Source organism: Phaenicophaeus curvirostris, chromosome 7, assembly GCF_032191515.1.
Source record: "Phaenicophaeus curvirostris isolate KB17595 chromosome 7, BPBGC_Pcur_1.0, whole genome shotgun sequence".
In the NCBI taxonomy this organism is placed as follows: domain Eukaryota; kingdom Metazoa; phylum Chordata; class Aves; order Cuculiformes; family Cuculidae; genus Phaenicophaeus; species Phaenicophaeus curvirostris.
This window is the reverse complement of record NC_091398.1, coordinates 6,057,858-6,079,520: the sequence shown is the minus strand read 5'-3', so window position 1 is coordinate 6,079,520 and position 21,663 is coordinate 6,057,858. Positions and strand designations below refer to the sequence as shown.

General features: G+C 42.9%; 1 protein-coding gene across 9 annotated transcripts in view; it reads left to right on the top strand.

Annotated features, from left to right (window-relative positions):
• The window catches only part of HDAC4 (histone deacetylase 4), a 277,760-nt gene that overhangs the window by 237,621 nt on the left and 18,476 nt on the right, over window positions 1-21,663 (top strand). For all 9 annotated transcript variants that reach the window (XM_069860656.1, XM_069860648.1, XM_069860655.1 and 6 more), the window contains 6 exons: window positions 1,027-1,073; window positions 9,802-9,909; window positions 10,463-10,518; window positions 11,931-12,018; window positions 13,257-13,376; window positions 15,277-15,374. In XM_069860656.1, coding sequence (XP_069716757.1) covers window positions 1,027-1,073; window positions 9,802-9,909; window positions 10,463-10,518; window positions 11,931-12,018; window positions 13,257-13,376; window positions 15,277-15,374 — 517 coding nt within the window. The remainder of the gene's footprint in view (window positions 1-1,026; window positions 1,074-9,801; window positions 9,910-10,462; window positions 10,519-11,930; window positions 12,019-13,256; window positions 13,377-15,276; window positions 15,375-21,663) is intronic.

Genomic DNA, 21,663 nt, shown 5'->3' with positions numbered 1-21,663 from the left:
ACGTTTGACACCAGCGTGGTCCTCAGTAACAACTACCTGTCATCCTGGTTAATTCATGCCCTACAAAGCTAGCAATTAGCATTTAAGGGAATTTATTTTCAGTATAAACATGACCAGAACAAGAACCTGGTTTGATGAAGGGGAAAGAAAACCCCTCAACACAGTTGATTTCTCTATTAGCATCTGTTAAATTTAAATAGGACTCAAGCAAATCAATCTCAGGCAATGTAGTCCTGATCTTTCACCATGTCTGCATGCACGTATTTTCTTCTTCCTGTTTGCCTGTGATGCACAGACACGCATAAAAGTTGTGCATGTAGGCTGGTGAGGGATAGAAAACAGCATATTCTTGTTTCAGAATAGGGTTTATCAACATGCAGAGCAATGAATGGAGGATAATTTGCTCATGTGCAAGCCCACAAAGTGATGTTACAGTTCTTACAGATGCAAAATCAGCCCTACAGATGGGTTTCTCCATTTTTCTCTAATCCTTAATTCTGGAGTTGCTCTTTCAGTCATAACACGTTCTGTTTGCTTACCACCAGTTTATTTTTTGTGTTCCTCTTTAATGGAACTCATGCTCTCCGAAGTCTTCTATTCTTCTTCTACCAGTCTGCAGATGACTGATAACTAGGGGGTTTTTATGATTTCCTAGCCTCTTTCAGTTGAAAGGGATTAAAATGTTCATCTGAGAAGACATGCTGAGCAGTTGTTGGTAGCATCTCAGTCATTTCTAGTCAACGTGACTGCTTGAAACGTAGGACGACACACAAAACTTACATAAAAATAAGTGATTTATAGAAGAGTTTTATATTGGAAAGACTTTTGAACACCCCAAGTGTGTGTATTATCTGTGTATGTATTGTAACATAACAGGGTGGGCTCTGTGCTTTCAGAAAACTGGAAGAAAACCTCAGTCTGTTACTGTGTTCGGAAAAATTACAGCATTGCCATAAAATTGAACCAAAATCTGGTGAACTTTGACTTTTTGACTTACAGAGTTCAATTTTTTTTTTCTCCCTACAGGTTCCCTAACGTCGATGTTTGTCAGGCTTCCTTGCGGTGGTGTTGGGGTGAGTGCTTTCTTTAATGTGTAAATAATGTCTTGTTTGTTCCCCTGGTCCCATTGGTAACAAAAATTGTTGCTTTGCATTCCATCAAGTGGGTAATTGCAGCCAGATGTTACCCATAAACAGGGTCTGCCTGGGGTGCGGGGCTGCTGCGACAGACTCACGTGCCTTTCTTCAAAAGCAGCGTGAAGATTTTTAAGCTATTTTGGAGAGCTGAAGTGTGTGTGACATTCATAGGCATGTTTCGTCTCTGGCTTTTAGGAGGAGAAACCTCATTCCCCAGGCAGTGATGTTTAATGCTTTAGAGGTTACTGCATTTAAAAGCAATGCTTGAATCCAAAAAAGCTTTCTACATAGAAAGCAAAATGTGCCTTTCATGCTGCTCGTGCTGCGTAGGTGTTTCATCTTCAGTGTTTGTACTTCAGAGCTGCCTGCCTCCTCCTGCAGGTGGAAAACACGTTAATAAAATAGCGAGATTGAAGGACAATATTTGGGAAGTTCCTGGAGACAGTGTGTTGCTGTGGTTGTGTCTGGGCTACATTACTGTCCTCGAACGGAATGTCCCGCAGGTTACGAAGCACAAGGGAATTGCAGTCTCCAGTATTTGGCATTTTTCATTTCTTGAGTTCCAGGACAACCATGAGTGAATTCTGAAGGAGGTGACTAAAATACCCCTCCATCTGTCATAGCAAAGCTGAACAGCGATTTTCATCTGTCAAGATTCTGTATAATAAAAAGACTTTGTTGTTCTTGGTTCCCATAAGGCTGAAAAAAACCCGAATACCTTTCAAATACCTTGTGTTGAAGGTTTTCCTTGTTGTTTTGCTTTGGAGCCTGAAAACTTGAAAGTTCTTCTTTTAAGTCAGGCTTTCTGCCTTAAAGTTTCTGTGGAGGATGACAGTACAGAAAATCTCGGAGAACAGGAAGGGAAAAGAATGAGAAGAGACAATAAAAGGCATTGTGTTTGAAAATTCACAGTGGTAGTTCTTATGCATAATTGTAGCTCGTGAGGTTGAATTTGGAGGTCTGGATTCTGTTATGGAAATGAAACAAAATTGTTTTCTTCCTGAGCCTTTGCAAAATCGCCGCTTTGAAAATTATCCCATCAAAAAAAAAAAGAAAGAATAATCGGCGTTTATTCATACCGCCACCGCTGCGCACTCGTACAGATATTTTATTTTGTATTGTAAATATGCTGCAGTCTCCTAATTCATGGCAAATTTTTGGCTGGAGTTTAAAAGGTTTGGATTTACTCTGCCCTGCAGTCAGGCATGCCATTCAAAGCAAAAATTATCATTCGCAAATGAAGACTGAATGGTAACAAGTAAAGACAGTGTCTGAGCCCAGTGCAGTCCCAGAAGTCTTGCATTAAATACTAAATCAAGGCAGGAAACGCCACAGCGCTGGTATTACCGATACACTCAGAACAAAGATAGCGTTTGCAGTTAACTTGCTGGTCGGTTGTCTCCACGGACCCTTAAATATGAAATAAAACATTTGTCGACTTTTGTACAGCGTTTTAGCAGTCTTAACAGATAATGTTCATGTTGTCTAGTAAAACCTTTTCAAAACCAATAATTTACCAGTAATCAACTATATGATAGTCAGGTTTTTCACAAAAATAGATTTCTGTTGATTTGCCTTGTCTTCCTTCCCCACTTACCTCAGGATACAGCGCTGACCATTTTCCCGAGTAATAAGTGATAGGATGAGAGGGAATGGCCACAAATTGCACCAGGAGAGGTTTAGATTGGATATTAGCAAAAAATGAAAGGGTTCTCGGACTGGCAGAGTCTGTCCATTGAAGTGGTGGAGTCCCCATCCCTGGAGGTGTTTAAAAACTGGGTAGGTGAGGTGCTCAGGGGTGGTTTAGTAGTGGACAAATACAGTTGGACTTGGTGATCTCAAAGGTCTTTTCCAACCAAACAATTCTATGATTATATTTGTTCTGCTGCTCTCACAGCTGGTGCAGGAAAACAGGGTCTTCCTTGCTTTTGAGGATGGATTCCTTATTAGCATATGCACCCCAGCCATGTATTTGTAGGGAAAATGAGGTCACAGTACAGAATTATTTTCTATAGCATATTAAGTGCTTTGCATTTGCACGTGCTCTGAATGGGTTTAAGCCTAGACCCTCTCCTTGGGAGCAGGAGAGATGGATGGTGATCTCACAGGGTTCTTCCAACCTCATTTTCTTCTGTCTTTCGAAGTGTGAGATTTGTCAAGGAATCTGGCTTAACAGCGTGATATGTTTATTGAAGAAATAAAGGGAAAACTGCAGTCTTTGTTAGTGTGCCAGCTCTGGAAGACAAGCTGCTCTCGATTTGATTTGCTATGGGAAGCTGTTGGAAGAAGCCCTATAGTGGGATCTTAGCTGGAGCTGAAGAGCAGAAGAAAAGCAGATTATTTTCTGCACAAAAGAGGATGACAAGACATTTTTGAGGTGCATTTAATATATTGTTTTCAAGGAAATCAGAAAAAAAAAAACCAGAGCCTACAGTAAAACATCAATTATGAAGAATTTTAGTGTAAGAGGCATTTTAATGTAACTCTGAGAAGTTTTGGTGTGTCAAGACTGCCAGGAGATTGAGGTCTTGCTATGGTGAAATGAAATTATTTCAAATCGTTCTAGCCAGAGGGCTTAAGGTGTGTTTTTCTGCTGCTGTTTGGCAGATGTGGCTGCAAGGTGACCATACAGCTTTTCTCAGTGGTGGAGTTTTATTTAGACTCTCCCTTGTCTGAGACTGGCAGGTTGGCAGAACATGACTCGTTGCAGAGCGGTGTTCAGTCTCAGTTTTATCTTTCTCTTACAGTTTGAGAAGGTTGTGGAGAGGCAGCCTTGGAGCTGTGAGAGGTTTGTCAGCTGCAATTGCTTATTAATGGTGATTATTTTCCTGATGATGCATGAACATCAGGTGCCTGTGATGATCAGAGCACCCATAGGACATCATTTTGACTACCAATAGTTTGTAGCCCAGGTTTGAAGGACAAGGGATTTAGTTTAGCCAGAGTTTTTATTCTCACTGACTTTGTCACTTCATGATAAGTGTGATGTAGGGGATGCTTTATGGGTCTTTGCGTTCAGCTCACCAGGACACTAGTTGCCTGACTGCTTTGTAAAGAGAATTTTCTCTGAAGAGCTTGATACTGGTCTTCCAAATGCTTTCCAGAGGGCAGACATGATGCCATAAAGAAATGAGGAAAGGGAAAGAAAACGTTTTCAAAAATAAGTAGAATAAAGTGAGATCAGCCCTCTTTTGGATTTATTACTGGTTAGAAGATGGGAAATAGCAATCAGAATTGGAGTCCCCAAGAAATCTGCATATTCACTGAAATATTGCAATGCAGGGGATGGGTCATAAGCCAGTGTCCTTTGCTGATGGTATTAAATTTAGGGGGGGTCATCAAAGCGAAAACTGACTGCAAAGAAATACAGATAGTCTCATGAGAACAAGAAACTTAATAGTAACATAATACCAATGTAGCACATTAAATTCAGTGTTGGATGCAAAATAATGCCTGTGGGCAGGACGTGGACTGGCCTGGAGCAGGTGAAAGCTGGATGATTGCTGTTCCTTATAATTCAGGAGCTGAGGGTATCAGATAAAATTATGGCCGGAAACTTTGAAACCAAGTCAGTTTTCTGCAAACAATTAAACAAGGCAGTTCTCTTCTGTAGGGGATGTTATGTTGATTAAAAGAATAGCTGGATTTGAAAAGCAATGTAGAGCAATTTATGAGGGAAAAGCCCATGAAGAGCTGCTAAGTGCCAGAAAGAAGGATGAAGTCTAGAGTATGGGCAATTGCAAGTTCTTACTGGCAAATGAGACAAAGTTAAAGAGTAATGAGCAGGAAAAAGTTGAAAGCAGGTCACTTCATCATATAACACCTTTCAACTTCTCTCTTTAAAAACTAAGTCACGGTGTCTCAAATTCAGTGAGGAAAAATGGGATATTTTTTCCCCAGTGCCTGGAAACTCTTGTTCATTTTCTTTCCCCTCATTGGTTTGTTGTATATGAAGAAGCCTTCCCATCGCCATGGTGGACACTCAGAAACCTCCCGTCTGCAGGTGTTGATCGTACCTGGAAAGGAAGAAAGCACAGAAGTACTTCTGTCAACAGATGTGAGCTCTGATTTAAACAACAGTAATTTATTCCTGCTGATCTTCAGCAGCATCAGCAAGGGCAGTGTGTGGTATTTCTACTTTAAGATGCTACCTTTACTTCTCTGCAGCACACACTCATTTCTTACTGTATGATTTACGTGCTCCAGCACAGTACAAAATCCAGGATAATTAGAACAAAATTTTGGAAATGGGAGTTCATGCTTTGAAAATCTGTAAATTACTTCTGGTGTACTTCATCCGAATTCTTCCAGACACTCAAAGCCATGATCTTCTGATAGCTAATAACTTTGTTTTCTTGTGTCTGGAGTATTTCTTTTTTCTATGAGTGTTCTAAAAATATATAAAGATCTAAGGCTTTAAAAAGTGTTCTAAACATTTTTGATCTCTTCCCGAATATGTTATTCTGTTGTAAGGTCTTGATTAGAACGTATAAAACTCTTTACCTGTGCAAGCAAAGTACATTATTGCAGAGCAGAGACAACTAAAAGGACTTCCATGGAATGTAAATGAGAAGAGACTAATTAACGAGTCTTAGAAGAACAAAAGTTGAGCACGATTATTGAACCAGTGCTTTAGAGCAGTAGCAGATGCCGTTAGGTACAGAAAGCTCACTGGCAGCACAGACGGTGCTGCTGTCGCCCCAGTGTGATGATGAGCGGTGATGAGGGAAGAGCAGGACTCCATTGCTCCCCTCTGCCTTGCAGAGCCTTGAGCTGCTGTGCAACTTGTCTCTACCTGTCCCTATGCTTAATTTCTTATCTTCATACCTCTTCAGCTAAAGAAAAGATTACAATAATGGAACCTTTTATAAGGCATTTGTTTCATTTTGAAATAGCTGCACATTACTGTGTAGTAGAGCATACAATGTGAGCAGGAACCTCATCCTGTGTATTAATAAATACTTCAAGTTTATAAGGAAGGAAGAATTCTTTAGGGTTTCACCCTGAAACATCTTAGACGTTCCGTGTAGAAGAGAGCCCACATCAAACTGTTGACCCTTGACTTCTGCATTCTCTCATCATTTTCTAATAACAGTACATGCTGTAAAGGTTAAGAGCCTGCAGCAGGTCCCAGGGGCTGAATTCCCTCTCCCCACCTCTAAAGGAGTGCTCTCCTACAGGCTTACCTATCAGAAACAGCAGCTTTGTGGTTGGAATGAGCAAGGCATTAATATTATTCTCAAGAAGACAAGTGTGCTGATCAGGACAACTGCCCCTCATCCAACGGCAGCAGATGTGGAAAACTCAGTATCTCTGACACAGTTATATCCTCCAGCTTCGGAGAAAAAAAGAGAAATATACGCTGTTGGATCAACAAAAGGCAAGAAATATGCTTCCTCTCTGCATAAAGTCCTTCCAGATGGTAAGGCTTGATGTGCTGTCCTAGCAACAACTCCTGTGATGGCAGCTACATCAAAGAGCTCATAGGCAGGGAAAGCCAAATAGCGTCTCCCCTGTAATGAACTTCAGAGTTCAGGAATGATGGAGAGGTCAACAGCAGCCTGTGCACCAAACAGCAGCAGCTTCAGAGCCGGAGAGCGGTCCGGCTCAGGACCCCATTAATAACATTTTCCACCATGGCAGAGTCTACACCCCGCTGCTGCAGAGCGCTGATGGCTGCAGTGGGACTGTTCAAACACTTAGAGTCGCACAGATGATGAAGTGCTGCCTTGGAGTAGGGCCCAGTGGTCTCCAGACATCCGTTCCAGGGAAGATGACTGGGTGTTAAATCCTTATCTTGGAGATGTTTGCACGCAGGATGGGGCAGTGGAGAGCTTGCGGGTGGCTGTGGTCATGTCTGGATCTAGCCCTCCTCCTCATAGGTAGCTGAGTGTGAGGGCATGGAAGAGTTGCTGAAATTGGCTTCTAAATCACAGGTGGAATGTTTTTTTCTAAGTACTTAATTTTTTTCTGCAGAAACAATAACTCTGTAAAATCACTCTGTCTTGCCCTCCTTGTTCTTATTGAAATATTGCCAAGACAAGCCCGTTTTCTACAGGCATCAAAGGGTCTGAACGTGGTGGTGTTTGGCTCAGGCACTGGTGACTTCTGCATGCTTTATGGGGAAGGCTGGTGCGAACAGATGTCTGTGGAGACCTGAGGATCTGCTGGTCCCTTAGGTAAAGCTGTGCTTAGGAGGTGAATTTGGGGTTTTTTTCCACTGCTGTGGTGTCTTACAGTGAACGAAGATGGGCCTCTGCAATTCTGCATCCGTGGAAGGTGTCTGGTGCTTGCTGTGGCAGAGTGGAGCGGGAAGCTCTTAGCTACTTGTGTCCTGCAGCATTTTCTTTAAAGTCCAAGAAAGGCAGGTTAGATGGGTAAGATAGGCCCAATGCAGCTGTATTGCAGTTGAGCAAAGTGAGGCCGAGGGAACTGAGGCAGTCAGCTCTTAGCAAAAGGCAAGTCAATGTTCTCTGTTGTTTAAGCCATCACGGATGCTGGGGGGAGACCTGAGGATGAAGACTGGTGGATCATAGAATCATAGAATGGTTTGGGTGGGAGGGAACCTTAAAGATCATCCAGTTCCAAACCCCCTGCCATGGGCAGGGAGTCCTTCCACTGGACCATGTTGTTCAAAGCCACATCCAAAGTGGCCTTGAACACCTCCAGGCGTGGGGTATCCACAACTTCTCTGGGCAACCTGGGTGTGGCCCTCACCACCCTCACAGGAAAACATTCCTTCCTGAAATCTAATCTAAATCTCCCCTCATTCAGCTTAGAACCATTACCCCTCATCCTATCACTGCACTCCATGACCAAGAGCCCCTCCCCAGCATTCCTGTAGGCCCCCTTTAAGTACTGGATCCCCCAAAGGAATGTCTTGGTGTCATCCTGGTTGCAAAGCAGCTTGACCACCGCATAACATTTTTACAGATCTGCTGATGAGGAGCCCAAAGACAGACCCTCACAGAGCACTAATGCGCTTAGTCGGTAGGGAGGAGAAGAACCTTGGTCTTCTTCCCACCTTACTAAGGGCTTTTGGAGGGATGCGATGAGAGTGGTCCCATCTCCTCCACGTGTGCAGTACTGATCCAGGACTTCTGGAGGTGTCATTCGTAACTCTGACTCCATCGTGCCAATGTTCCCGTGTTACTGAACAAGTTTATGGGGTCCAGGGGAGCCTTTGTACCACAAACGGTCAGACAGTGCACGTATTGGCAGCATTACCACACAGAGGTGGCTTTTTGGTATTCTCTAAATGCTTTCTTGGTTTCCTGTGACTTCAAAAGCATTTTCAGTGCAGATGCTGCCAGAAACTGTCCCTGATAGCAGGACTGGGACCATTCCCACTGGCTTTAGCAGATCAATGGGTCAATGTCGTGTGGGGTGACTTGGCATTTCCCTGCAGCTCAGTGAGCAGACTGGATGCCAGACAAAACAAATAATCTCTTCCTTTCCGTCTCCTTTGCCATTGTTTCTATAAATAGGCTCCACATAGAGTAAAACGTGCAAATAGCTGGTGATCCTTCGCCTTGAGAAATATTATATTTATCCTGTTATGTTCCCGGGCAGCCGAGCTGGCCTGTCATGGGACAGTCCCAGCAATCTGGCTCTTGCAGAGACTGTGACTGGCAAGAAGCAAACCAGCTTTGCTTTCATCATGATGTGCAAGATGACCTGGGTGTGGGTGTGCAGCAGAGGAGATCCAGAGCTTCAGCCTGGAAACAGCCCCCCAGGAGCCGTCCTTCCCACTCTGCTCTCCGCAGGGTTGACAGCTGAATGGCATTGAAAGGATGAACAGGCATTTGATCACATGTCTGCAAGCTGATCTTGTCTTCGTGTGGTTGTTGGGGTGAAGGTGGTAAAAGCCAACGCTTCTCACGTTTTGTTAAAAATTAGGATGTGATCCCATGTAGTAATGACACAGGGATGTGTGCAGAATGCCTTGCTCCGCTATTGGGCTATTTGCACATTTTCAAGGGGAAAACAAAAGAGGACAGTGGTCCTGTCAAATGTTAGCATTGGAGTAAGTGTCTAGCCAGCAGCTAGATGTTGAAGGTCTGTTGTTAGCTTTGATGAGACAGGGTTGATCTTTTGGTTCCCCAGGGAAGCTGCTGTCAGCATTACCTTACCCTGGCAGTCCAGGGCAGGCGTCTTTTAATCATACATTATTAAACATCCTCCTTTATTGTGACTTTTTTATTTTTAAATAAAATTGAGTTATTGAACGATTTTGTACGCCTTTTTATTTCATCTGGGATCATTTTCCTTTAGCAGTTAAAGAGAAAAACTGATATTGTGGTGTTGGTAGGATTATTGTTAGGTGTCGCCTGCAAATTTACAGTGCTAAATTTGCTCCGCTATTATAGCACTGGCACTTAGGCATTGCAGAGCTCTTGCAAGCAGTCATCTCTTGAGTGATGGTTGGAGGGATGCAGGGTAGCAATGATGGCTATTCATTGGTGGGGTCCCAGTGGTCCCAGCCCTGATACTGCAAAGATGGGTTCTGAAGTCTAATTCATTTAAAATTAATACATTTAAATTAAATACATAAATATGTATTTATGTCTGTAATACTTGTCAATAACTTCTTTATAAAGCATGGATCTCAGTTTCCTGCCTGTCCTCGTTGCTTCTAAACATGATCCCTGTGTGTCTCCACTAGGTTGACAGTGACACGATTTGGAATGAAGTTCACTCATCTGGTGCTGCTCGCCTGGCCGTGGGCTGTGTCATTGAGCTTGTTTTCAAAGTAGCCACAGGAGAACTGAAGGTTGGTATGAAAATAACACTTTGCTTTGATATAGGCTCTGTACAGGACTCACCTCAGGGCTGTGTTGTGCAGGAGGTCCAGTTTCCTTCATTTTAATACACCATCTGGCTTTAGTCATAAAAATCTTTGAGGATATCAGCAAGTGAACACTAGACTCCTGGTGGATGTTCTTACGCACTGATAAAAAGGAAGAAAGAAACCAGAGCAGCAAGTGAAATCACTGTTTCAGTGTTATCTGAGGGCCTTGCTGTTGTCTTTAGCTGGGCCAGCCTGGTGGCTGTTTCAGTGACCTCATGCAGAATACTTCTTTCTCCTGAGTGGAAGGAAGTTCTGTACCAACCAGTTTCTATAAAATCCCCGTGGACTTTTTTTTCTGCTCCAAAATGAGGGAAAGCATCATCCACTGCTCTGGTCTTGTGAGAAAACTATGGAGAACAACTCTATAGTTCCAAAGCAGAGTTGATGCCTCTGGCTGCAACTGCTGCATCCATCTTTGTGTGATAAACACAACTTTCGGTCTCTTTTCTTAATTTTATTGTTCTTTTGTGTGTAGAATGGATTTGCTGTTGTTCGGCCTCCAGGTCACCATGCAGAAGAGAGCACACCCATGTAAGTACACGTGTCTGCTTCGTCACCTTTCTTCAGTCTTGTGTGATCAGCAGCTGGAAATTGAAAAGGCAGTTTGTTAGGTTATTGTTGCAGATTTTTTTCTTATCAATATGCAAGACACTGTTATATCTCCCGGTAGTTCTCTGGAAGAGTCAAGATCCTGCTTAGTGGGTTTGGGTTGGGGTTATTTGACGAAGAATCAGCATTAAGTTGTGCTTTGAAAAAGCAGTGGTGGTTCTATTTTCTTTACTCTGTGAATTGTTCTAAATTAGATGTGGATGGCTTGTCCAGTGTGTGGAAATCAAAGACATGTAACTCATAGTCATAACAGCAAGCGTAACTGTGTCCTAGAGTCACAACACTGAATTAGAAAGGTGTCAGAGTGGGAAGGCTTTGCGAAGCAAAAGTGGAAATTGGGCATCTTCCATGTGTTTAATATAGCAGGGTTTTGTCATCAGACTGTTTTAAAATCAGGGTCCTGTGCATAAATCACCTTGACTTTATGTATCTGTATGTATTATGTTGGCTTCACATGTGCTGAAGTTTTGAGTCTTGGGTGCTCTAGCACACTTTGAGAGATGAGGAGTCCAGAGGAGGCCATGATGATGATTCAAGGGCTAGAGCACCTCCCATACAAGGACAGGCTGAGGGAGTTGGGCTGGAGAAGAGAAAGCTCTGGGGACAACTTATATCAGCCTTCCAGTACTGAAAGGGGATACATGAAAACTGGAGAGGGGCTCTTGGTCAGGGAGTGCAGGGATAGGATGAGAGAGAACAATTTTAAGCTGAAAGAGGGGAGATTTAGATTAGATTATAGGAAAAAATGTTTTCCTGTGAGGGTAGTGAGGCACAGGAACAGGTTTCCCAGGGAGGTCATGGCTGCCTCATCCCTGGAGGTGTTCAAGGCCAGGTTGGATGAGGCTTCAAGCAACCTGATCCAGTGGTAGGTGTTCCTGCGCATAGCTTTGGAACTGAATGAGGTTTAAGGTCCCTTCCAACCCAAACCTTTCTATGAGTGCTGACTCTTGAATTCCCCTTAACTCAAGGTTTTGCAGCCGGCTCTGAGCATGTCTGCTCCCTCCAAGCCCGTACACTGCAGTGCTCCAGCCCTGGGTTCTTTCCCTGCCTTTTCCACCTCTCTGTGTCCTCACCCCATCGGCTGCTGTCCCTGTTGCCCACACGCAGTGCTGGAGGGCACCGAGCAGCATCCATTGCAGCAGGTTTGGGCAAGTGTGAAACATTCCCTGTTTCCAAAGAGATAGCAGGTCACCTGCTCCTGCGTTTGGGTTTGTGATTGAGCACATGTGCATCTTCCAGGGAGGAAAGAAAAGTGATGGATGCATTGGGACCAAGAAAATTTATAATTAACGCTTCTCCTTTTCCTCTTTTCTCCCCCCTCACATCACCTCCAGGGGCTTCTGCTATTTTAACTCTGTGGCAATTGCAGCCAAGCTGCTCCAGCAAAGACTGAACGTTAGCAAAATCCTTATAGTGGACTGGGTGAGTAAATGCTGGTTCTTACCCTTCAGGAGAGCAGTTGGAAATATTTCTGGGCTTTTTTTTCTTGCAAGGGCAAATCTGGCATTGTAAATCAGTGAAAAAAATGTCTCTTGTTGTCTGCCCGCCAAAATTTGTTTCTTAAACTTGGGGTTTTTTTGTTAAAAGTGCTTTTAATAAAACAAGTATTTCTTAAAGGGTCCATAGTTTTCATAATAAAATTGAAATTAAGAGGTAGTTGCTTTCTAAACACAATGGGTAACAGTGAACCATGCTGAGTTTTGGTTATTTCATTCTGAAGGGTTTTGACCTTAAACGTTAGGATTCACTCCAGCTTTCTTTTCAAGACGTGAGGACCAGGTACTGAGAGTGATGGGCTGTCTGGCACAGCTTGACCATTGATCTGGACAGTCTCAGTGTCCAGCTCCCATGTGAGTGGGCAGGCAGTCAGAAGCGATCGCTACATTGGAACGAGACAGTGGACTCTGCAGGAGCATAGGCCCATTTGAGAAAGACCTGTTCAGGATTTTTCTATGGCAATGTAAATGTTTAAAAATGTGCCTGATTGATTTTAAAGATTTAAAAGTATCTTTATGTGGCTGTGAAAGCATTTGAGTTGCTAGGTGTTGGCCAAGAGATTTGATTAGATTGCCACAAATCTTCCATGGGCTAGACCCACAAATTGAATTGGATGGATTTGTCTTTTCGACCTACTTTTCCTCACTTCCCACCAACTGTTCATGTCAGAAAAGGGCCTTCGGAATACACGTCCTGCATTTCTGCACCAAGTAGCAAAGCAGCAAGGAATCCGAGTAATGGGTTTGTGTCGTTTAACCTTATTGGGTCCAGCAGAATTTTGCTGGACATTTATATCAGAGATCACCTCACAGACAAATTAAAACTGCAAAGTAACTACCATAGTTTCTCCATCCCCCAAGACTGGCTATGAATCCATTTGTCTTCACCCAGGAAAATTGATCCTGTCCTCAGTTTTGGTTTAAACTTGAGACTGCATTTACCCCCATTTATCCCTTGTATTAAAAAAGGAGTGTAACTTGAAGCCAGCTGTGCAGAGTGGGTTACTCTCATTTGTGATAAACTACTTCAGCTAGATCAGAGGAGCACAGAAAACAAAGCACAACAGCAAAGAAAACCCTTCCAAATCTCAAGTTGATGGCTTTAATCTGCATTTTCACTAAGGTACTAACCTCCCTCATATAATGCAATCTCTGTCCCTGAAGGATGTTCACCACGGGAATGGTACTCAGCAAGCTTTCTACAATGATCCTAATGTTCTTTATATTTCACTACATCGCTATGATGACGGGAACTTCTTTCCAGGCAGTGGTGCTCCCGATGAGGTAAGAGCATGGATCAGCAGAGCATCCCCCAGTGTCTGATAGGACCTGCTCGGGGCTGTGAATCGGTGCCCCCAAAATCTCAGGGAGCCTTGGAGGGAAGCTTCTGCCACAACTCCCACACTCGTGCTTGTTAGTGCCCATTTGAGACTGTGTCACCTGGATTTTTGCGTTTGATGCCTTCTCATCCAAGTCCTAACAGCCGCGGGCATTGTGTCCTGCCCTGCAAGCTGGGAGGAAAGCTCGTTTGGCTAACGAGCAGAAAATGAGATAAAGCAATTAGGCACTCTGGCCCTTGTGGGAGAACCTGTTCCAGAGGAGCCCTTTGCCAGCTGTCCCAGCACTCTTTGTAGTTCTCAAGATTTCCCCCTTGTAGGCATAATTTGTTTCTTAGAGGCAGGAGGACCAGGTTTTCCGTGGCTGACTTAAATTTGAATTTAAGATGGGTTGTGCCTAAGGAAAATTCACTTATCCTCCTTCATATGTGATTGTCAAAGGGAAATTATGTGAAATGCTTAGTTTTATGTACTCTGAGGTGCTCCAGATGACATCTGAAAACTCCTAGAGTTCTTACCCTGTCAATTTTATATTTTCTCATTCACCAAATATCGATGTTGCTATTTTGATTTCTAAAGAAATTTAACTTGATGTGATACTGCTTCATTGCCCTATTTGCACTGCTGTTGTGAATCAAAAGCAGCCCCGTGCATCCGCCTTAATTTTTGCTTCAGGGTACACAAAGGTCTCAGAGGTAGTGTTAAACTGGCCTCTTAATAATCTAGTAATCTGTCTAACAAAATATCTAGTGCTGTAAGGAAGCAATGGACTATGCCATCCACTCCATATTTACAATTTTTAGTGATTTTTCACTGTGTCATTCCAGATCAAATAAAACATAGAATAAAAAATAAATTTTAAAGCCACAGATGGATAAATAACCCACTGTGGATGGATGAACCGCTTGTTTTTCTACCAGCAGCATTTGCACCAATACAAGGAAAAATGTGAAAGAAAAGCTGTGCAACTTTATCTAGCCTGAATGATCTGTCTGTGTATTGTACAATGCATTAGTTTTCAGTTTATTTTTCATATGCTAAGACCTAAAATAATCCCAAGCCCCAGACTGCGTGTGTAGGAGTGCAGAACAGTGGCAGCAGGTACTGCCCAGCTCCCTTTTATCCCCAGGGTCCCACAGCCCCCACTCACGCCCACCGTGCTCCAGCAGCTACGAGGTTCCCCACTTGATGAAGGAAGGGACTGAACTCAGGCTTTGGGGTTTCGATGTGGATGGGGAAGGCATTTCTTGCTTCTTCACAAGCAAATTACTGGAAAAGTCTGGTTTATTTTTCAGTTTTCCCCTTTCTCAGATATTTGCAGTGTAGGAGCAGACGTTTGCAGTACATGCAAGGATGGGAATGTACTTACAGTTACCACCAACATGTCCCTTAAGCAGCAAAAATCTCTTCTCTGTGAATCATATTTTTCCCCAGCAGAGGGGGGGCTCGCTCCAATAAAAACTGTGTGTTTTTTCCCCCCAGCTGGAACTGTAATGAAAAATAAAATATGCTTCTTGAATAGAGCTGAAAATGAATTTAAAAAAGATGTTTTATCTAATGCACTCTCCTGCAAAAGAGGAAGAGGATCCACTAGATGAGGTGTTTTGTAAGTGAGCAGCAAACACCGCTGGTCCACAGCTCCCATGAAGATCAGAGCATGGAGGAGTTTTATTTTCACTCCTGGTTTGGGGACCAGATCACTCCAGAGGGAAGAATTAACCTCACTACCACCAAGCTATTGAATCAAAATCCGTATTCGACGGAAAGAATATTAAGGCAGCAGAGATGTGTTGTCAGAGTTTGCTGTTTCTGCATGTGTAATTAAGAGTTCTATGTCCTTTTTTCAGGTTGGCACAGGAGCAGGAGTTGGTTTCAATGTTAACATGGCCTTTACTGGTGGCCTTGATCCACCAATGGGAGACACAGAATACTTAACTGCTTTCAGGTAATATTGAAGTTTTCCTCTTACAAACATATTTTTCACCCGAACTGGGATTTTTTTTTCCTTGTACAGTCCTCCTTAATCATGAGTTTCTCTCTTGCTAAGTTTAGAAATGCAAGATTTACGTCTAATTGCAGTTACTTTTTGAGTGCCATGTGGAATAAAGCTGAATTAAGTCAAAGGATATTAATGGCCATAAGAAGTGTGCCTGTAAGGGACTGGTGTACTCACTGCTCAGCACTGATTGATGGATGAATGTAAAATGCCTACTAATATGAATAAGCTCTTTTATTTTTTTTTTTGGCTAAAAATCGTTTTACCTCTTTGGGGTGAGTATTTGCATGGATAAACCTGCCTGAATGGGGCAGGGAATACAGAAAAACTTTTTAACAAGTCGTCATGAGTTGAAACTTGGGAGTGAGCTGCCCCAAGGCTTGAGACATCACCATTGTGCTGCAGACAGTGGCTTCTAGGCAAGTTTTAACACCCCTGCAAGAGCTCTGCTTACGGCTCACAGCACAGCTCACTCCCAAGTGCACTTAGCAAAGGAACATGGGTTTGTTTCGATAAGCTTTGGATTTTAGTATTATTCATCCAAGGTATTGAATATGCCTGTTCCAACCAACTAGAAATTGAACTGACTGAACCGTTGGGTTTGTGCTTTTCTTGCTGGATTCTGGCCTCTCCCCAGCATCAGTATGTTGTGTTGTAAGTAAAAATATAATCATCTCTTAAATAAGTGTTACTCGTCACTCACTGTCAGTATGAATGAAGCTAAGCGAAGCTGCGGAACTGAATTAATGTGTTGCTGTATTCCTTGAATAGCAGTGATAGTAATGCCAGATACAAGCCACTGTGCAGGGCTGTTACAAGCATATTCAAATGTGCTCAGAAAAAATGATATCATTTGAGTTTCCAAAGGGAGCAGGGGATGAAGCCACTTGTTGACTCACTTGATCATGTCCTGCTGGTCTTGTTGTCCTGCTCACGGAAGACCTGGAGGTCACAGGAAGGTATCTGCAGGGGATTGTTTGATCTGATCCTTACTTTCCTCCTCGTACCGGCATCATCAGAAGAGCCGTGTGAAGGCAAACGCATGTTAGCTGATCTATGGTCATGCACAGCCAGATTGTGGTGTCTCTGAGCAGTGTCCCTGTGGGAGAACTGCAAGGTACAGGTTGGACATCTGAGCAGCTGATGGGCAAAATACCCCAAGAGGGTGACTCTACGTCACTGGCATTTTGGGGACTTGCTGCAAGCCTGGAGTGATGCAGGTGCCTCCGAGACCTGCAGGGAATGGAAAAGGAAGGTATTAAAATTTACTGTGGAAGCAACAGAAGAGTAAGATGAAACGAAGGTAGATATCTAGGTAGGGGAGAACCTGTGGTGGATAGAAGCCAATGCGAGACCACACTAGTATCGTTCTCTGACCTGCAGGATATACAGACTTCATTTCCTAGAGCCTGTTCGGTTCCACCTCCTGCCTCCCCTGTGCTGTGGGTCCATCCTCCCCAATTGGCATCTTTTTGAACAGTTGATGTGGTTTTCTGTCCTTAAACCAGATTTAATACACTTCTGGCAACCACCTCTTAAAAATTCAGGGAGACACGCACTTGCCAAAACATGGAACACGGATTTCTGGTGACAGGCAGATGGAATATCACCCGTATGGAATAGCATTAAAACTGGGAGCATTATTTTCTCTTCTTCCCTGTGTGCATATTTATATTTCGTTATACTGCACAGAAAGAGCTTTTACTCTTCAGGCTGCCATTAAAAAGCCTTCAAAGAATGTATACAATTTAAAATAACATCTAGTCAAATAACTGTCATTTGTCTCGATGTTTTATTCCTGTTACAGGAAAGCAGCACTTTCCTCCAAAGTGGAAGTCTGTTTATCCCAGCAGTCAACAAGACTGATGTCTTCATTAGAAAGAGGGAAGCCCTAACTCGTGATGAAGTGACGTACTTGCTATTAAATATTAATTGAGTTTCAAGGCTCCTGGAAAATTGCTCAGTCTGCACAGTACGACCTTTGCCAGCCAATCCTTAAGAGGCACTGGTGTCGTCTTGCCCGGAGACTGCAGCTATTCGGGGAAGATATTTTGGAGCTGGTCACAGCCCTTATTTTGCTGGCGTTTTGGGATGCTGTGGTTCGTCCTCCTAGGTAGCACCTCCTGTAGTCTGCCCCGTGTGCACATCTTCAGTTAATAAGTTAAATTGGAAGCTTCTTTTTAATCTTATGCCAAGTTTGGTCATGATAATACATTATCAAGTGACCTTTTTAAGTCTTAAACAGCTTCTTTGAAAAACATTTTCCCCCCTGAATCTTTCTATTGATTTTAATGTTAAATAATGCTTTGAAGTTTGCAATTTATAGTCCCCTGAGAGTTAGAAAGTGAAGGGAATGGGTCATATATCCTTTTCTTCCCCCCTTTCTTTTCTTGTGTTAGTCCCTTGAGACAATGCATGCCTTCAAGGCAGCACCTTGTTATTCCACCCCATCGAATGCCACGTTGCATTTGCCGGGGATCAAACCTAAGATGAAGAAAAGATAAGAAAATTGGCCATAATGAACTCCAGAAGCAGCAGGCATTTTCACCATGAACTTGGAAACTCACAGTGGAGAACTGAGCTTTAATTCAAACCAGTCCAAATGCCAAACTGTGAGGCTTTGAAGTCTGTAGAGGAATCAGTGGAAATCCTTTGAGCCAGGCAAAGATACTGATATACTCTTTCTACTTTTTTTTCCAAGCCTTAACTCTTCACATCCTTCTCTGCTTTTAGGGAAGAAAGCGCTCTTTTTACATAAAACAAGCAGAAGAAAAATAAGCAATGTGCTTTTCATTTTTTATAGTTTTTGTTCTATTTCAGGATGAATTGGTGTATGGATTTGATAAAAGCCTGTGCTCTAATGAAATAATAACTGAGATAATTATCCTCATAAATTAGTCTTCTGATGAGTGAGTGAATAAATCCCAATGAAATTTATCAGCCTCACACTGAAAACCTATTTCAGTGTCGTTTTACTTTTCCCAGAGAAAGGATGGTAACTTGCATCAATGGTTTTTCTGTTGAGGATTTCTTCTATGAATATTGGCTTCCCCCTATTTGCACTGCAGCGCTGGGCTGGACAGGTTAGCCTGACCTCTTTTATGTTTATTAATTCCACTGAGCCATTTCAAATGAGAGAACAAGAGTTAAAAACGTGAAGCGGCGAGCAGCCTCGCCTTGTATTTTTGTCGCTTGTTGTCTTCATAACCAAGGGCTGAAATCACCGGCTGCCCCGTCTCAAGGTTGGGGTAATATCATGATTGCTGTAATATTTTTGGGGGGAGCAGGGTGGAGTCCCCTCGTCACTAATAAGATGTGCAGAAGGGATTTGGGGAGTTTGCTTGGCGCTCCTCCATCCCATCGTAGCGGCGGCTCTGCCTGCCCGAGACAGCATGACATTATAATTTAGCTGACCGGTCGCTGGGCGAAGGTCCCGAGCTGAACTCACTGCCCAAGTATGTGGGCAATACAGATTTCACAGATTAGGCAGAAATGTAGTAAACTCTAATGCAAAAAATGCAGGGCATATAATTTTAGAAGTCCTTAACTCATCAAAATGTTACTGGTATTCCTCGTTGTTATTCCGTAGTTATAGAAACAAACAGTTGTAAAAATCAGGGCGTTTTTTTTATCAGAGTCTGTTGTTCCCTAACTTGTTATACAAGCAGAAATCATGTTTGCTTCTATAAATTTTCAAAAGCAGAGTGTGCAATTGCAGCTAAGAGACCCACAGGAAAAAAGCGAAGGCTGCGGCTTGTTCCCTATTACAGGAGAACAGTCAATACTTGGTGAGGCTTGAGTGTGTTATCCAGAGTTTTCCTCTGAATTTACTGTAAGAAAGTTTTCCTGATGGTTCTAGCAGTTATGTCGTCTCATACGATATTTTTTTCCCTCTCCTTAGGTCTTCTCCACAATCATAATTCCACGTACAGCTCGATTCCCCCCTCCCGCTCCCCGTTAGTTTTATTTTTATTTAAAACGCCTCAAGCAAAAGCAAAAGCCAGGAGCGTTTTGGAAAGGTCCTTCCTCCTGCCTTTCTCAGAAAGTGTTAAATGAGTTCAGGAGCCAGTTTGGGGAGAATTTTGTTTTTTCCTTCGATCCATAAACCATTTCAGGAGTGAGTAAGAGGGAGGGAGGGCGGTTGATGATGTTTTGCCTGGAACAATTGTTGCTGTATTTTAGATTTCATGCTCTCCTGATGCTGATTTTGTCCCAAAGCTCCTAATCCCTTTTGACATAGTAAATGACCGTGGAGATGGCTGCTTGGAGAACCAAAGAGTGGAGTTTTCAGGAAGCTGATTAGCTTTAGGAGCAGTGAATAAAGTTGGAAGATTATATATATATATATATAAATGTTTGTATTTTTGCACGTATATATATTTAGTTATTTATTTTTCCCACAGTGGGAAGAAGTCTCTGAACACACTGCTCAGCCTTCTGTGCTTCACCGACTTGCTTGCTGCAATTGCACATTTAAAAAAAAATCCTCTGTAGGATTGTTTAATCTACCTGCTATTTATTAGGTGTTTAATTAATGAATTGAGTAGTATCAGACTCAAAATTATTTGGTCTTCTGGAAAGTAGATTTAAAATTGTGGTTTTTCTTTCTCTTCCCTGAGTGATTGCAGAATGCAGTCAGTAGTTTTTACTGTTGCAGCATCAGTATTGACTGTAGCATAGGTGTTCAGCTTAGCTGTGTTTGGAGTCAAGTGAAAGAATTTATTTTATTTTAAGCAAGCAAAACAACAATTTAGGAAATTTAAATTCAAATTGTATTTTATTGAATTCTGTGTGGTTTAAACGAATATTTATTATTATGAACCCTAAATAACTTTGCTGCTACCTTAGCCATTACATAAAAGAGCAGTTTCCAGACAAAACTCCTCACTTTCCTGATAGTAATTTGAATTTTTGGCTTTTTTTTGTAGCATCATACCTAGGGCAAAACCGTATGATTGTTTGCAATTTAGTTGTTTTCTCTCAGGGACAGCTTTACTATGATGGATCTGAGTGAAGGGGCTGTTTCCATCTGTGCACAAGAAAAATTCAGACCCGAAAGACTGGGATAGATGTGCCTGAAATGACGCCCACAGGTGGAATCTCAGAAATACATAATTTCAAAGTGGTTAATTTGCCTGAGTCTTAGATTTTGACATGTGAGTCTTTTTTTTTTACAATTAAAAGGATGAAATGAGGAGGGAGTGCTGAGAGGCAGGAGGACTTTGAGCCTCCTTGGTTAAGTTTTGTGGTCAAAGATACAGTTGCTCACATATGTGGTGAGCATCAAAGGGAGCTGGGACTGTGGCTTTGGAATACTGGTGTGATAATGGAATTAGGAGAAAGGCTGAAGCCAGAGAAGCCCTTGAAAGTTTGGTTGGGAGTTACAGGGTGAAGAAAGGGGTTCGAATTTGAGAGTTCTCTTGTGTTTGGATGGATTTGTGATGGTTGAGGTACTGAAAAGCATCCTTACCTTATTTATTCTGACGTCCTGTCATCTGCCCTTCTTCTCTGGCAGCCCCTGAAAGCGTACAGCTCCCAGACTGCCTTTGTCCTTCTGTCCTGGTCCTCTTGGACAGGGGAGCCAGGGGACCTCCCCCATGTCTCTTAAGACTTTGGGGCACCTGGCAGAAGTTTGCTGTGCGTACACAGCCCCACTAATAATTGCTCAGAAATTAAGACTCTTGCAGGGATAACTGGTTACGGCCATGTGGTTGCCTCGTCCTGCCCTGGAGAAGACTCTGGACATTCTCAAAACGGCTTCTTCTGACTATTGTCAAATACCGATTGATTTACTTTCAACCAGCAACTGCTGTTTTTTCTCTCCTAAAATTTACACAGACAGGGTTCATGGTTAACTCTCAGTGCTGCCTGCGTGCTGGAAGGGTCCTTTGAACTGCTGTCACCACACAGGGTACTTCAGCCAAGCATCACCAGCACCATCACACTGCTTGCCAGCTGTCCCTGTTGTTCGGGTGCACCCGTGCTCGGGCATCAGCCGGATGAGCAGTTACACGGCCAACAAAACCTTCCCAAATGGTTGCTCGGTGCAGACAGACCATGCACACAGCTCGGGGCTGCAGGTTTGAGCTCGCTCTGTGACCAGCTTAGGATGGTCCCACACGTCAGTTAAGGTGCTGGCAGCTCCCATGGTATCATGGAGGGCAGGAAAAAAATAATCTGATGATGTTAGCCGATTTCTTTTGGTTAGTAATTAAAAAGCTCAGCAGTACTTCAAAGC